The sequence below is a fragment of the Microcaecilia unicolor genome, chromosome 13 (genome assembly GCF_901765095.1).
Source record: "Microcaecilia unicolor chromosome 13, aMicUni1.1, whole genome shotgun sequence".
Lineage (NCBI taxonomy): Eukaryota > Metazoa > Chordata > Amphibia > Gymnophiona > Siphonopidae > Microcaecilia > Microcaecilia unicolor.
Window position 1 is genome coordinate 94,604,090 of NC_044043.1, and position 15,869 is coordinate 94,619,958.

A 15,869-nucleotide genomic window follows, 5' to 3' on the forward strand; every position below is an offset into this window, starting at 1 on the left:
GCAGAAAGAGAATGGTGCATGGGGTGGACGCCTGCAACTTCCGAACCTCACTGTGTTTGTAGCACTTGCTTAATCCTAATTGACATTTGATGTCTACTGATGTTGTCACACTTGTAGCTCTTGGTTATTAAGCAGGACACTTCTGCTCACACCCTCAACTGTGGATTTTCATAAAAACATAAGAATAGCCATACTGGGGCAGACCAATGGCCCATCTAGCCCAGTATCCTGCTTCCAACAGTGGCCAATCCAGGTCACCATTGCTGAAAGAATCCCAAACAGCAGCAAGATTCCAGAATCCCAAAGAGCAGCAAGATTCCGGAATCCCAAAGAGCAGCAGCATTCCGGAATCCCAAAGAGTCGCAAGATTCCAGAATCCCAAAGAGCAGCAAGATTCCGGAATCTCAAAGAGCAGCAAGATTCCAGAATCTCAAAGATTAGCAAGATTCCGGAATCTCAAAGAGCAGCAAGATTCCGGAATCCCAAAGATCAGCAAGATTCCAGAATCCCAAAGTGTAGCAAGAATCCCAAAGAGCAGCAAGATTCCGGAATCCCAAAGAGCAGCAGCATTCCAGAATCCCAAAGAGTCGCAAGATTCCAGAATCCCAAAGAGTAGCAAGATTCCAGAATCCCAAAGAGCAGCAAGATTCCGGAATCTCAAAGATTAGCAAGATTCCGGAATCTCAAAGAGCAGCAAGATTCCGGAATCCCAAAGATCAGCAAGATTCCAGAATCCCAAAGTGTAGCAAGAATCCCAAAGAGCAGCAAGATTCCGGAATCCCAAAGAGCAGCAGCATTCCAGAATCCCAAAGAGTCGCAATTCCAGAATCCCAAAGAGTAGCAAGATTCCAGAATCCCAAAGAGCAGCAGCATTCCGGAATCCCAAAGAGTCGCAAGATTCCAGAATCCCAAAGAGCAGCAGCATTCCGGAATCCCAAAGAGTCGCAAGATTCCAGAATCCCAAAGAGCAGCAAGATTCCGGAATCTCAAAGATTAGCAAGATTCCGGAATCTCAAAGAGCAGCAAGATTCCGGAATCTCAAAGATCAGCAAGATTCCAGAATCCCAAAGTGTAGCAAGAATCCCAAAGAGCAGCAAGATTCCGGAATCCCAAAGAGCAGCAGCATTCCAGAATCCCAAAGAGTCGCAAGATTCCAGAATCCCAAAGAGTAGCAAGATTCCAGAATCCCAAAGAGCAGCAAGATTCCAGAATCCTAAAGAGCAGCAAGATTCCGGAATCCCAAAGAGTAGCAAGAATCCCAAAGAGCAGCAAGATTCCGGAATCCCAAAGAGCAGCAGCATTCCAGAATCCCAAAGAGTCGCAAGATTCCAGAATCCCAAAGAGCAGCAAGATTCCAGAATCCCAAAGAGTAGCAAGATTCAAATCCCAAATGGGTAGGAAGATTCCATACTACCAATCTCAGGGACAAGCAGTGGCTTCCCCATGTCTATCTCAATGGCAGTTTAAGGACTTTTCCTCCAGGCAGTGGCGTACCTAGCTTGCTTGCCACCCGGGGTGCTGCGTCCCCCCCCCCGAGGAGCGTTACACCTCCACCCCCCCCCCTGAAGCGCAACACCCCACCACCTTTCCTCCTATCAAGTGGGTGGATGGAGCAGTTGTGCAGCAGTCAGCTCTGCCGGTCCCCTGCCCTGGAACAGGGAGTAATGTCAGAGGGGGCAGGGGTCCAGCGGAGCCGACACCCGCGCGACTGCTGCCTGCACCCAGGGCAGACCACCTCCACCGCCCCGCCCTTGGTATGCTACTGCCTCCAGGAACTTGTCCAAACCTTTTTTAAACCCAGATATGCTAACCAATGTTATCACATCCTCCGGCAACAAGTTCCAAAGCTTGAGTGAAAAAATATTTCTTTCTATTTATTTTACAAATATATTCATGTAATTTCATTGAGTGTCCCCTAGTCTTTGTACTTTTTGAGAGTGAAAAATCGATTCACTTTTTGAGAGTGAAAAATCGATTCACTTTTACTCAGGATATGTTTCAAGAGAGGACCACTTCACAGTGTGACAGCCAGGACCACTGCTGGATAAAGGAGCTGAAGCTTTGAGCAAAGGGGGGTGGGGGAGTGGGTGGGTCTCCTTTTAAGGATATGGCAACTCACGTAACTAAAACAAAGTCTGCTCCCCCTCACCTCATATATCCCTTGCATTTCCTAGTGTCCCCCAGTACACGTGCTCCCTACCCCATACCAACCAGTCTCCAACCCACCTGCCTCTCCTACAGGTCACCTCCACCATCCTCTCTGCATGCTCTCCACCTCTTTTAATTCTCTCCCCTCACTTTCTCTGCAGGCCTGCTACCAGTGAATACCCCGCTGTTTTCACAGTCCCAGGAGAGTTTGGGCACTGCATGGCCAAACTTGCTGAGAGTCACGCAGTGGCATGGGTTATAGACATCCAGAAAACATGGGGGAAGTGAGTCAGGGAGATATGCTTTGAGCTGGATCTTACAACGAAGAACACCAGCTCTAGACCCGTGCACTGATTTTATTTCAGTGGAACAGTGAGCCACATGGCTGACCCACTCAACAGAGCAATGACAGCTGCTCATCCAGGTCTCTGACCCTGGAAGAGAAGGTTAATATTAGAGAGATAATGCAGGATGGAAAGTGACACTGAACAGAACTACTGCTGACCGAGCCATGGTCAGGCAAGGGAAAGGGACTTGATATACCGCCTTTCTGTGGTTTTTGCAACAACATTTAAAGCGGTTTACATAGTATATTCAGATATTTATTTGTACCTGGGGCAGTGGAGGGTTAAGTGACTTGCCCAGAGTCACAAGGAGCTGCAGTGGGAATTGAATCCAGTTCCCCAGGATCAGAGTCTGCTGCACTAACCACTAGGCTACTCCTCCACTAGCAACATTCCATGTAGACGCCTGCCCTTGCAGATCAGCAATGCAGCCGTGCAGGCTTCTGTCTCTGTCAGTCTGACGTCCTGCACGTACGTCAGACTCACAGAAACAGAAGCCTGCACGGCCGCATTGCTGATCTGCAAGGGCAGGCTTCTACATGGAATGTTGCTAGTGGAATAGCAACATTAACATTCCATGTAGATTCTCAAATAGTAGCAACAGAATCTCAAATAGTAGCAACATTCCATGTAGAATCTCAGACAGCAGCAACATTCCATGTGGCTCAAATAGGGAAAGGGAAAGGGAAATGGGACTTGATATACCGCTTTTATGTGGTTTTGAAACTACATTCAAACCAGTTTACATAGTATATACAGGTACTTAGTTGTGCCTGGGGCAATGGAGGGTTAAGTGTCACAAGGAGCTGCAGTGGGAATTGAACCCAGTTCCCCAGGATCAAAGTCTGCTGCACTAAGATACAGCCTGTACTGCAAGTAGATATTAAGTGCAATTCACTGAACAGGCCACGACCATGCCACGCTGGGTTGCAGGTAGTTTGTGGTATAGAATCGACAACGGCATGTAACTATGGGGGGGGGGGGGGGGGGGGATTAAGAGTGCATTCTGTAGACGTTAAGCGCCAAAGCAGTCTCCGCATGGGTCTGTCTGTGTCAATATTTCTCTTTCGTATCCATCCCCCTCTGTCCACCTCACCCCGCTGTACACGGTGGAGCCGTCCTGCACCCAGCAGTTGTTTCCAGAAGCCGGTCTAGGCTGTGTAGGTCAGGACCCCGTCTGCTTGGCAGTTTACACGCCTCACAGCACGAACACCCTCCTCTAGAGAAACTAGGTCAGGACTCCTCCTTCCTGAGCCTCAGAAGAGTCTGACTGCCGCATCCGCCCTCCTCACTGCAGCACACATCAGACTCCAGTGACACTTACAAATCCAGTTTCTGGATTTGTATTTTGTCTGGAGACCTAATTAAGTCTATCATCTTTTTTTTTTCTGGTATGTTATCACTGGTTTCTGAAGCTTCGTGCATCCCTTTGTATGTGACACGGTCAAGGCTGTATTCCTGAAAATCCGTTTTCTTATCTCTCCCTCTTACCAGGAGCACATCTGGCTCTCATCAGGAAGCCATCAAGGCGCAGGCCTCCTTTCTAATCTAGTCTGCAGCAGGGATCCGTTATTTACTCTTTCTGCCCTTATTTATTGGCTCTCATCAGGGAACCATCGTGCTCCGTGTCTGCTCTCGCTCATTAGGTTGTGAGTTAATCAGACTAGATGGCTGGAAGTGCTACCAGGTGGAGGGGACCTGGGTTCAGCTCTTCCATCCTCTGCATCAGTTAGGGGATGAGGGTCCAGTGGGGGGCAGTGGGGGGTCTCTAGACCCAAACAATGGTTCCTTATTTACAGCCCCTGATTTATGCAAATGAGAACCCACAGGGCTCTGCACCCCAGAGGCAGCCCCTGCCCATTGAGCAATGGGAATGGATTGAGGGTCCAGGGAATGTAGTGTCCTGGCTATCACGACCACACAGTACGAAACGAGGGCATAAGAACCCTGGACTTGTGCTGGACTCCAGCCACAGAAGGAAACTGACCCCGGAAACTGGCATACTCGATCGTATTATCGAAACAAGATGGCCAGCCATCTTTCATTTCAATAATACGGCCGGGGCCGGCCAAATCTCAACATTTGGGCCGCCCTTAGAGATGCCCGGTGTTAGAGATGGCCGCCATTGGTTTTCACCGATAATGGAAACTAATGGCTGCCATCTCAAACCCGGCCAAATCCAAGCCCTTTGGTCATGGGAGGAGCCAGCATTTGTAGTGCACTGGTCCCCCTCACATGCCAGGACACCAACCGGGCACCCTAGGGGCCAGTGCAGTGGACTTCAGAAATTGCTCCCGGGTGCATAGCTCCCTAACCTTGTGTGCTGAGCCCCCCAACCCCCACTATCCACAACTCTACACCACTACCATAGCCCGTAGGGATGAAGGGGGGCACCTACATGTGAGTAAACTGGGTTTCGGGTGGGTTTTGGAGGGCTCACATTTACCACCACAAGTGTAACAGGTAGGGGGGATGGGCCTGGGTCTGCCTGTCTGAAGTGCACTGCACCCACTAAAAACTGCTCCAGAGACCTGCATACTGCTGTGATGGAGCTGGGTATGACATTTGAGGCTGGCATAGAGGCTGGCAAAAATATGTTTTTTATTTTTTTGGTGGGAGGGGGTTGGTGACCACTGGGGGAATAAGGGGAGGTCACCCCCCATTCCCTCCGGTGGTCATCTGGTCAGTTGGGGTACCTTTTTGAGGCTTGGTCGTGAACAAAAAAGGGACCATGTAAAGTCGGCCAAATGCTCATCAGGGTCGGCTTTCTTTTTTCCATTATCGGCCGAAGCCGGCCATCTCTTAACCACGCCCCAGTCCCGCCTTCGGTACACTGCCGACACGGCCCCTTAAACTTTCACCACCTCCGCAACGGAAAGCATTTGAAGCCGGCCAAAATCGGCTTTCAATTATACCGATTTGGCCGGCTTTAGGAGGCCGGCCGGCCATCTCCCGATTTGTGTCGGAAGATGGCCGGCCTTCTCGTTCGAAAATAAGCAGGTTAGTGCCAATATTCGCCATAAATAGGACCACATGAAAAGTCAATGCTATATTTATGCGGTGCAAAACCACCACAAAAAGTGGAAAGAACATAAAGGTCCCACAGGTTGGACAGAATCAAACAACAAGGCGTGGGAACTGGATCAGGCTCTTCAAGGACAGACTCAGGACGCCGGAATGGAATTACAGATGTTTATTTAAGCTGACTCGACATGGAACCATGTTTCGGCATATGCGTGCCTGCCTCAGGAGTCTTGATACGATATCGACATTTCACATGCTACTTAACGATTATTTCTTTTACCAACGGTCTTTCTAAAGACCAGTTCATGCTCTTTTCGCAAGAAGCATCAGCAACGATAAAGAGGATTATCAGATATTACGTATCAAGACTTTCGAGGAAGGCACATGGGCCGAAACATGGTTCCATGTCGAGTCAGCTTAAATAAACACCCATAATTCCATTCCGGCGTCCCGAGTCCTTATATTTACGTATGCGGTGCACCATAGCCAGTTAGGGGCTGAATATGCTTCATCCTTCTCCTTCATCAGCTCACAACTGCGGAATGCTTTGCCAAAAACTATAAAAAAAACCATCCAAAACCATCTAAATTTCAGGAAATCTCTTAAGACCATTTTATTTGGAAAGGCCTACCCCCAGGACTCAGCCTATGTCTCCACTGCTTGATACACTTCAATTTTACGACTATTTTGGGCACATCCACCCTTCCCTCCTCCCCTCTGGTTTTCCTGTTCCTTTCGCTCCTTGCCCATCCCCTCCATTATTTCTTATGCAGGTTTTATTTTGTATTAGCTTAATTTACAGGATTGGCGCTTGCCTTTCTGGTGTAACATAAGCCACACTGAGCCTGAAACAGTTGGGAAAAATGTGGGGTATAAATGTGATAATAAATAAATAAATATAGCACTGAACCAGTTATGCGTAAGCCGGCGCGGCAAAGCCGGATATTCAGTGTTGATGCCTGGACATGGCTAAGCACTGAATTTCCTTTTTTTAACGCCGGTGGTGGTCTGCAAACTGTTCACTGCTGTCAGCTGAATATCAGGCACGCAGTTTTCAGGTGGGCTCTGAGCGGAGCACAAGCTAGCGTCCTCGCTCACACCTATGCACATTATGGACCAGACTCCTATATAAAGCGCCTGAAAAATCGGCATTGAAAATATTTCCGCCTAGGCGTATTCTATAAACCGCGCCTCGATTGAGGCGCGGTTTATAGAACGCGTCTAGTGGGTTTATAGAATATGCCTAGCGGCCACGTCTGCGCCTACCTCTAGGCGCGCCCATTTACGCCAAGTAAAATGTGGCGTAAGTACCAGCGCCTAAGTTAGACGCGCAGCAGGTGTATTCTATAACCCTGCGCGTAGATTTTTTGGAACGCCCATGGCCACTCCCCCTTTTAATAGCAATTATCGGTGCTGATTGGCTTGTTAAGTAATTCAATTGTGCATGCAAATCCTGAATACAACTGGATTTGCGCGCGCAAGTTCGGTCGCGCTATATAGAATCTGAGAGTACGTGCAATCAGATGCCAGTTATCGAATTCCCACCTCCCCCCCCCCCCCCCCGGAGCTCAGCGCAGGTTCTGAAAATCTCTTACCTTCTCGTAGAACTGCACCTCATAATCCAGAATGACCCCGTTGGGCTGTTCAGGCTGAGACCAGGAGAGAGTGATGCTGTTAAGGTTTCGGCTGATCTGGTGCAGGATGTTTACCATGGACGGAGCTGGAGAAGACAAAGCAGGGAGGGAAGGGAGAGCGAGAGGAAGATTAAAAGGGGGTGGGGGAGGGGCAGAACAAATCAGCGTAACATACTGAATTGCCAGGATCGTTACTATAGGCTAAGACTACTCAAATATTGTATTAGTAGCAAAAATGCAGAGCCTTTAATTATCGACGGGATCACTGCCAACTGAACACTTTACCCTGCTCCAAACAGTGCACGGTACATTGAGAGCCTACGATGCCAAGTGGGCACCACAGTCTGGTTACAAACATGTTCTGGCTCTCAGAGGCAACCAAAACCAATGGCCTGAGGCCATCCTTGAAGGCAGGATCCCCCAGAGAGCTCTCTGGCTTTACAGCTGCTGCTTAATCATTCCTTAACTGTTTCGCCCTTGAGGGTAAATGCTGGGAATCCTGCCAGCACCTCAGATCGATATGGCTGAACTTCACCCCTCAGCATCACCCCCTAGGAAAATCCAGCCGTGTAGCTCGCACCGGGTACCTTTGCACAAGCAGCAGATTTAGGAATGGTCACTGCTGGAAGAGATAAGACTAGGGGGCATGCGATGAAACTACAGTGTAGTAAATTTAAAACAAATCGGAGAAAATGTTTCTTCACCCAACGCATAATTAAACTCTGGAATTCGTTGCCGGAGAACGTGGTGAAGGCGGTTAGCTTAGCAGAGTTTAAAAAGGGGTTAGACGGTTTCCTAAAGGACAAGTCCATAAACCACTACTAAATGGACTTGGGAAAAATCCACAATTCCAGGACACACTAGCGTTTTTTAATTTATTTATTTAGATTTTTGCTCACACCTTTTTCAGTAGTAGCTCAAGGCAGGGGTGTAGCCAGACTTCGGTGGGGCCAGAGCCCGAGGTGAGGGGGCACATTTTATCCCCCCCCCCCCCCCCGCCGCTGACGACCCCCCCCCTCCCCCCGGCACCAGCACCACCACCTGCAGGACGTCAGAAACAGAAGGAGTGGAGGAGTAGCCTAGTGGTTAGGGTGGTGGACTTTGGTCCTGGGGAACTGAGGAACTGAGTTCGATTCCCGGCACAGGCAGCTCCTTGTGACTCTGGGCAAGTCACTTAACCCTCCATTGCCCCATGTAAGCCGCATTGAGCCTGCCATGAGTGGGAAAGCGCTGGGTACAAATGTAACAAAAATAAAATAGACACTATTGGAGATTCTACACGGAATGTTGCTATTCCACTAGCAACATTCCATGTAGAAGGCTGCGCAGGCTTCTGTTTCTGTGAGTCTGACGTCAGACTCACAGAAGCAGAAGCCTGCGCGGCCACATTGGTGATCTGCAAGAGCCAACTTCTACATGGAATGGTTGCTAGTGGAATAGCAACATTCCATGTAGAATCTCAAATAGTAGCAGCAGTGGAGGAGTGGCCTAGTGGTTAGGGTGGTGGACTTTGGTCCTGGGGAACTGGGTTAGATTCCCACTTCAGACACAGGCAGCTCCTTGTGACTCTGGGCAAGTCACTTAACCCTCCATTGCCCCATGTAAGCCGCATTGAGCCTGCCATGAGTGGGAAAGCGCGGGGTACAAATGTAACAAAAAAAAAAGCCTTTTGCGAGAAGAAGAGGACCTCGGCTGGCGGGGGTTGGGGTCTCCCACAAGCAAAAGCAGGCGACGGCGACAGCGGGTTGGCGGCGGAAGGGGAGTGGTCGAGAGGGTTGTCAGCAGGGGGGTCCAGGGCCAAATCTATGGGGGCCCAGCCCCCCTGGCCCCATGTAGCTACGCCACTGGATCAGACCGATGGTCCATCTAGCCCAGTATCCTGCTTCCAACAGTGGCCAATCCAGGTCACGAATACCTGGCAGAAACCCAATTAGTAGCAACCAATCCCGGGGCAAGCAGTGGCTTCCTCATGTCTGTCTCAATAACAGACTATGGACTTTTCCTCCAGGAATTTGTCCAAACATTTTTTTAAACCCAGATATGCTAACTGTTGATATCACATCTTCTGGTAACGGGTTCCAGAGCTTAACCGTTGAGTGCAAAAATATTTCCTCCTATTTGTTTTAAAAGTAGTACCATGTAACTTCCTCGGGGGTCCCCTAGTCGTTGCACTTTTTGAAAGAGTAAAAAATCGATTTACATTTACCTGTTCTATACCACTAAGTATTTGGTAAACCTCTATCACATCCCCCCTCAGCCGTCTCTTTTCCAAGTTGAAGAGTCCTAACCTTTTAAGTCTTTTCTCATACGCCAAACTGTTTCCTCTTTACAATGATGGATCCAACAGTGTCACAATGAATATTTAAACACACTGAAATTTTTACAGGTCTCCCCCACACCTTTTGAATAACTTTGTCCTACAATTCTTTCAGCAGCAATCTGTTCAGGATGTTTAGACCTTTGCTTCAAATTCACTTCATAGAACATAAACTATCTGATTTCTTTCATCCTAGAATATTAAGATAAGTTAAACACAGGCTACAAGTTTCTAGTCACACTATAAGAACATAAGAATAGCCATACTGGGGCAGACCAATGGTCCATCTATCCCAGTATCCTGCATCTAACAGTAGCCAATCCAGGCCACAAGTACCTGGCAGAAACCCAATTAGTAGCAACATTCCATGCTACCAATCCCGGGGCAAGCAGTGGCTTCCTCATGTCTGTCTCAATAACAGACTATGGACTTTTCCTCCAGGAATTTGTCCAAACATTTTTTAAACCCAGATACGCTAAGTGTACCTCTCAATAGAGCACTATCTTGCTAAATGTGACACCCCCCAGTAACTGCCCAAGCACCAATTTTGCAAAGTTACATGGAAAAATGTGGGAAGAGGTGAAATTCAAAGCCTGATATTTTTAAAAGGGAAAATTAAAGGTTGATGTTACCTGCAGAAATCATCTGAATTGCACATTGCACCCCCTCCCCAGTTTTCATTTTCCTAATTACACCCACATCCATCTACCCACATCCAGGTGGATGTGAAGCGTCTGTTCACGCTTTCCAAAAATACTAGGACTAGGGGGCATGCGATGAAACTACAGTGTAGTAAATTTAAAACAAATCGGAGAAACCTTTTCTTCACTCAACGCATAATTAAACTCTGGAATTCGTTGCCGGAGAACGTGGTGAAGGCGGTTAGCTTGGCAGAGTTTAAAAGGGGGTTAGACGGTTTCCTAAAGGACAAGTCCATAAACCACTACTAAATGGACTTGGGAAAAATCCACAATTCCAGGAATAACATGTATAGAATGTTTGTACGTTTGGGAAGCTCGCCAGGTGCCCTTGGCCTGGATTGGCCGCTGTCGTGGACAGGATGCTGGGCTCGATGGACCCTTGGTCTTTCCCAGTGTGGCATTACTTATGTACTTATGTACCCATACAACACAGCAATTTTCACATCCACCTCGCACAAAGTACATTGTGTTTGAAAATTGCTTTGTTCTTGAAAGTTTTTTCAAGCATGCACACTGTTTTGCAGTTAAGCATCTCAGTGAACATGATATTATAGAGCGCTCGGAGTGTCTTCCTGCTCCGCTGTTCCTACTGAGCTCCTCTGAATTGAGGAGGTAATTAGAAAAGAGCACTCACTGGATGGAAGTGCTGGGCAGCAAATGTCACACAGAACATTGCATCAACATAAAATGAAAAAGCAGAGAAGGGAAAGGACAAGCAATTTAATTATTATCTACACTGTACTGCATACATTGTCACACACACCACATCCCTTGCTTAACACAGTTACTCTGCTTATGGTCTTCGTAGCTCAGTGGCATATTGAAGGTCACACAAAGTGGCTGCAGGAATTTCTGAGGGATGTACAGCTCTGAGGGACTCACTGAAGGTTTGTACATCGAGATTCCTGGCAGTATCGGAATTTGGAAGCTAGCACTGTAGATTTCATAGCATCGAGGGGCTTGAAGGTTTCACAGAGTGGTGGCAGTAATGTGATTGAAAAATGGGTCTGGGGGATTTAGAGGGACTTGCTGAATATTACACACAAATTGGTGGCAGTAGTGGGATTGGAAAATGGGGCTGAGGGACTTGCTGAAGGTTATACACACATTGGTGGTAGTCATGGGATAGAAAAAACGGATCTGAGGGATTTTGAGGGACTCGCTTAAGATTACACCAGAGTGGTAGCCTTGAGGAACTTACGCCATCAGTTATTCCATGTCATAAGAACATAAAAATAACCATACTGGGTCAGACCAATGGTCTATCTAGCCCAGTATCCTTCCTGCTTCCAATAGTGGTCAATTCAAGTCACAAGTACCTGACAGAATCCCAAATAGTAGCAAAATTGATGCTACTGATCTCAGGGATAAGCAGTGGCTTTTCTCATCTCTATCTCAGTAGCAGACTATGGACTTTTCCTCCAGGAACTTGCCCAAACTTTTTTTTAAACCCACATAACTAACCTCTGATACCACATCCTCCAGCAACAAGTTCCAAAGCTTAACTATTCGTTGAGTGAAAAAAAATATTTCCTCCTGTTCATTTTAAGGTAGTACCATGTAACTTCCTTGAGTGTCCCCCGAGTCTTTGTACTTTTTGAAACAGTGTTCTACTCCACTCAGTACCTTGTAGACATCTATCATATCCCCCTCAGCCGTCTCTTTTCCAAGCTGAAGAGTCGTAACCTCTTAAGCCTTTTCTCATATGAGAAGATTCCATCCCCTTTATCATTTTGGTCGCCATTCTTTGAACCTTTTCTAATTTCGCTATATCTTTTTTTAAAATAAGGCAACCAGAACTGCACACAATTCTCAAGGTGTGGTTGCACCATGGAGCGCTACAAAGGCATTATAACATCCTCATTTTTGTTTTCCATTCCTTTCCTAATAATTCCTAGTATCCTGTTTGCTTTTTTTGGCTGCCGCCACACACTGGGCAGAAGATTTCAGCGTATTGTCTCCGACGACACCTAGATTTTTTCTTGAGTGCTGACTCGCAAGGTGGACCCTAGCATCAGGCAGTGGCATTCCTAGGGTGGCTGACACCCGGGGTGGATCGGCGATGCCCCCCCCCCCCGGGTGCAGCGCGACCCCCCCCCCCCCCGGCAAAAGGACGGACACCCCCCCCCCCCGGCGAAAGGACACCCCCCCCACGGCAAAAGGACGGACACCTCCCCCCCGGCGAAAGGACACCCTCCCCCGGGTGCATTTTTACCTGCTGGGGGGGTGCTACGCGCCTGTCGGCTTCACTTGTTCCCTGCTCCTTCTGCTGCCCCGGAACAGGAAGTAACCTGTTCCAGGGCAGAGGGAGCAGGGAACGAGCATTGCCGACAGACGCACAGCACCCCCCCTGCGGCGTGCACCCGGGGCGGACCGCACCCACCCCCCCCTTGGTACACCACTGGCATCAGGTAACTATGATTCGTATTATTCTTCCCAATGTGCATCACTTTGCATTTGTCTACATTAAATTTCATCTGCCATTTGGTTGCCCGGTCTTCCAATTTCCTAAGGTCTTCCTGCAATTTTTCACAGTCTGCACGTGTTTTAGCAAACTTGAATAGTTTTGTGTCATCTGCAAATTTAATCACGTCACTCATCGTTCTGTTTTCCAGATCATTTATAAAGATGTTAAATAGCACCAGTCCCAGTACAGATCCCTGTGGCACTCCACTATTCACCCTCCTCCATTGAGAGAAATTGCCATTTAACCCTACCTTCTGTTTTCTGTCCACACTATCTAAAAATTCTAGGCAGATTACAAAATCAAACATCTGTAAGATGGGCCAAAGAAAAGGAAACCACAAAAGCTAAATTGGCCCCAAGGTATAACATGATTACTGGTATAGGGAGTTCTTTATAGCAAAACAAGCCATATAACAGAAGCGTCTTTACATGAGGGGGAGTCCCCCCCCCCCCACACCAGTGAGTAAATTACTGCACAAGACGTGATGGACGAGAGAGATTTCAGAAGACTTCACTATGGTTCTACAATCAGCTCGCTGGGTTCCCTGTGTCCCTAGTGACCTTCTGAACACTGCCCTCAGAGCTCAGTTTCTGTCTCTGGGATATCTTCCCCTGGTCCATCTGTCTACACCCAGGACTGAGACAAGCTGAGCTCATCCCTGCTCTGTGCAGGGTGCTGGGAATACTCCTTGCCCCCCCCCCCCCCCCCCCTCAGGACTGTGGTGAATGTCTTTGTCCTTACTTTGCAACCAAAGCACAGAGAGAGCATTCCAAGAACTGCACCTGGAACATTGGCTAAAGCCCCCTGGCGCCCTCATGGGTGGGCATTTCACAGCATCAAGGCATGTGTGCTGTTTATGCTGGAGCTAGCCAACAACTGGAACCAAGAGGCCGGCTGGCAGGTGTGAGTATGTGCTCACAAGGGGGCAGGAAGGGTGATATTCCATTTCAAGGGGCTATATCTCAGGAAATGTATCTTCTAAGATCTGCATTCCCCTTTCCCAAAATGTCTTTATGTCTTATGCTTCGAGATAAAGCTAAGAATTCCCTGAACAGAGTTGCTAGTGAGGATCCTAAATACAGAAGTTCAGTTATTGCACAATGAAATTCTTTCACAGCTCAACAGATCCCTGGATGACTTATGATCGGTCTGAGCTCCTGTAAAATCATTCATTTCTGGAGCTAATTTAACCCACAGCATGTTCCATATTCACACTGGTGGGGGGAGACATCTTTCTGCTGAGGGTGGGAATCCACTTTCCTCCACTTCTCTGTACACCGTGACACCTTTCACCAGATCAACTTGAGCGCTGGGTCCAATTACCAGAGTGGCCAAGTTCTCCAGTTCCAGGAGGGAGACTTTTTGGCCAGGCCTGGTTTTGCAGTGTAGGATTTGTAGTCCCTGATTCTGCCCACTGAAATAAGAGCGCCCAGAATAACAGGTTGTCAGAAATCCTGGACTGACCCAAAATCTCATTTCTGGACCTGGATAGCTTGGCACTCTGCAGTCTGGTGCTGTACATGAGATTTTGAAACCACCCGGTTCCTCGCTGAGCACACAGACATTCTTATCTATAATCTCATAATCTCTTGTACATACATAAACGTTCCTCTCGGTCCATTAAGAAGGAGGTCACGGCCTGCCAAGATTCCAGCTTTCTTCATTACCGACAGAGTGAGCTCTGTGGTCCCTTGGTCTCTAAGACAAACTCATATGCTGAGCTCTCATTGCAATATTACCTACCAGCTCCTAACAAGCTCATAAGTACATAAGTATTGCCACACTGGGACAGACCAAAAGTTCCATCAAGCCCAGCATCCTGTTTCCAACAGTGGCCAATTCAGGTCACAAATATACCTGGCAAGATCCTGAAAGGTTCAATACATTTTATGCTGCTTATCCTAGAAATAGCAGTGGATTTTCCCCAAGTCACTTTAATAATGGTCTATGGACTTTTCCTTTAGGAAGCCGTCCAAACCTTTTTTAAACCCTGCTAAGCTAACCGCCTTTACCACATTCTCTGGCAACGAATTCCAGAGTTTAATTACACATTGAGTGAAGAAATATTTTCTCTGATTCGTATTAAATTTACCACTTTGTAGCTTCATCGCATGCTCCCTAGTCCTAGTATTTTTGGAATGAGTAAACAAATGATTCATATCTACCCGTTCCATTCCACTCATTATTTTATAGATCTCTATCATATCTCCCCTCAGCTGTCTTTTCTCCAAGCTGAGGAGCCCTAGATGCTTCAGCCTTTCCTCATAGGGAAGTCGTCCCATCCCCTTTATCATTTTTGTCGCCCTTCTCTGTACATTTAATAATTCCACTTTGATATTTTCAGAAAGGTGATACCACCCAATAAATTTTGCCCTCGTGAAGATGAGCGTGGCATACAGACACCAGTGCAACTCTACATGCTTTAGAGCTGCTGGCTCTGTGGATCTCATAGCTCTGAGGGACTCAGTGGAGGTTACACAAATTAGTGGAGGCAGTGGGATTGAAAAATGGGTCTGAGGGATTTACAACTCTGAGGGACTTGCTAAAGGTTACATATAGATTGGTGTCAGTAGTGGGATTGGAAAATAGGTCTGAAGAATTTACAGCTCTGACGGACTTGCTGAAGGTTACATACAGAGATTTGGTGGCAGTAGTGGGATTGGAAAATGGATACGAGGAATTTAGAGACACTTGCTGCTGGTACATTAGCAGCCAGAACTTTTAACTGCACTTAGGGGAGCTGTTCCCCAGGAGTCTTTTGAGTGGAATGAGGTGCCTGTACTCTGCATTTTCAAATATACGTGTGCTATTTTCCAGCCATACTTAGCCTGCACAAATAAGTCTGTGGGCTGACTGTGTTTGTGGGCACTTTTTGAAGTTTTTCCTTTGAAAATTCATACCAAGTTTGTGGGTGCGAACAATGCATCTGGGCAAACTGTTTTAGAAATTGGGCCATCATGGGGTGTGAGGCAGGGAGCATGCAGAATATGGAGAGATAAGGGCTAAAATCTGTTGGTCAGAAAGCATGCAGGACGCCACCTGCTTGCTGACTGGAGAATAGTATAAGGTTTGGGAGGGGGGGGGGGGGGGGGGAGAGAATTCTGTTCATACTTCAGCAAGCATTATTTTTTATTTATTTAGATAGATTTTGCTCACACCTTTTTCAGTAGTAGCTCAAGGTGAGTTACATTCAGGTACTCTGGATATTTCTCTGTCCCAGGAGGGCTCACAATC

The 15,869-nt window shown here is 47.5% G+C and overlaps 1 protein-coding gene across 3 annotated transcripts in view; it reads right to left on the minus strand.

The window, feature by feature from the left end:
- EPHB2 (EPH receptor B2) overlaps nt 1-15,869 on the minus strand; it is a 482,074-nt gene that overhangs the window by 50,967 nt on the left and 415,238 nt on the right. For all 3 annotated transcript variants that reach the window (XM_030222384.1, XM_030222385.1, XM_030222383.1), the window contains exon 6: nt 7,112-7,236. In XM_030222384.1, the coding sequence (XP_030078244.1) occupies nt 7,112-7,236 (125 nt within the window). The remainder of the gene's footprint in view (nt 1-7,111; nt 7,237-15,869) is intronic.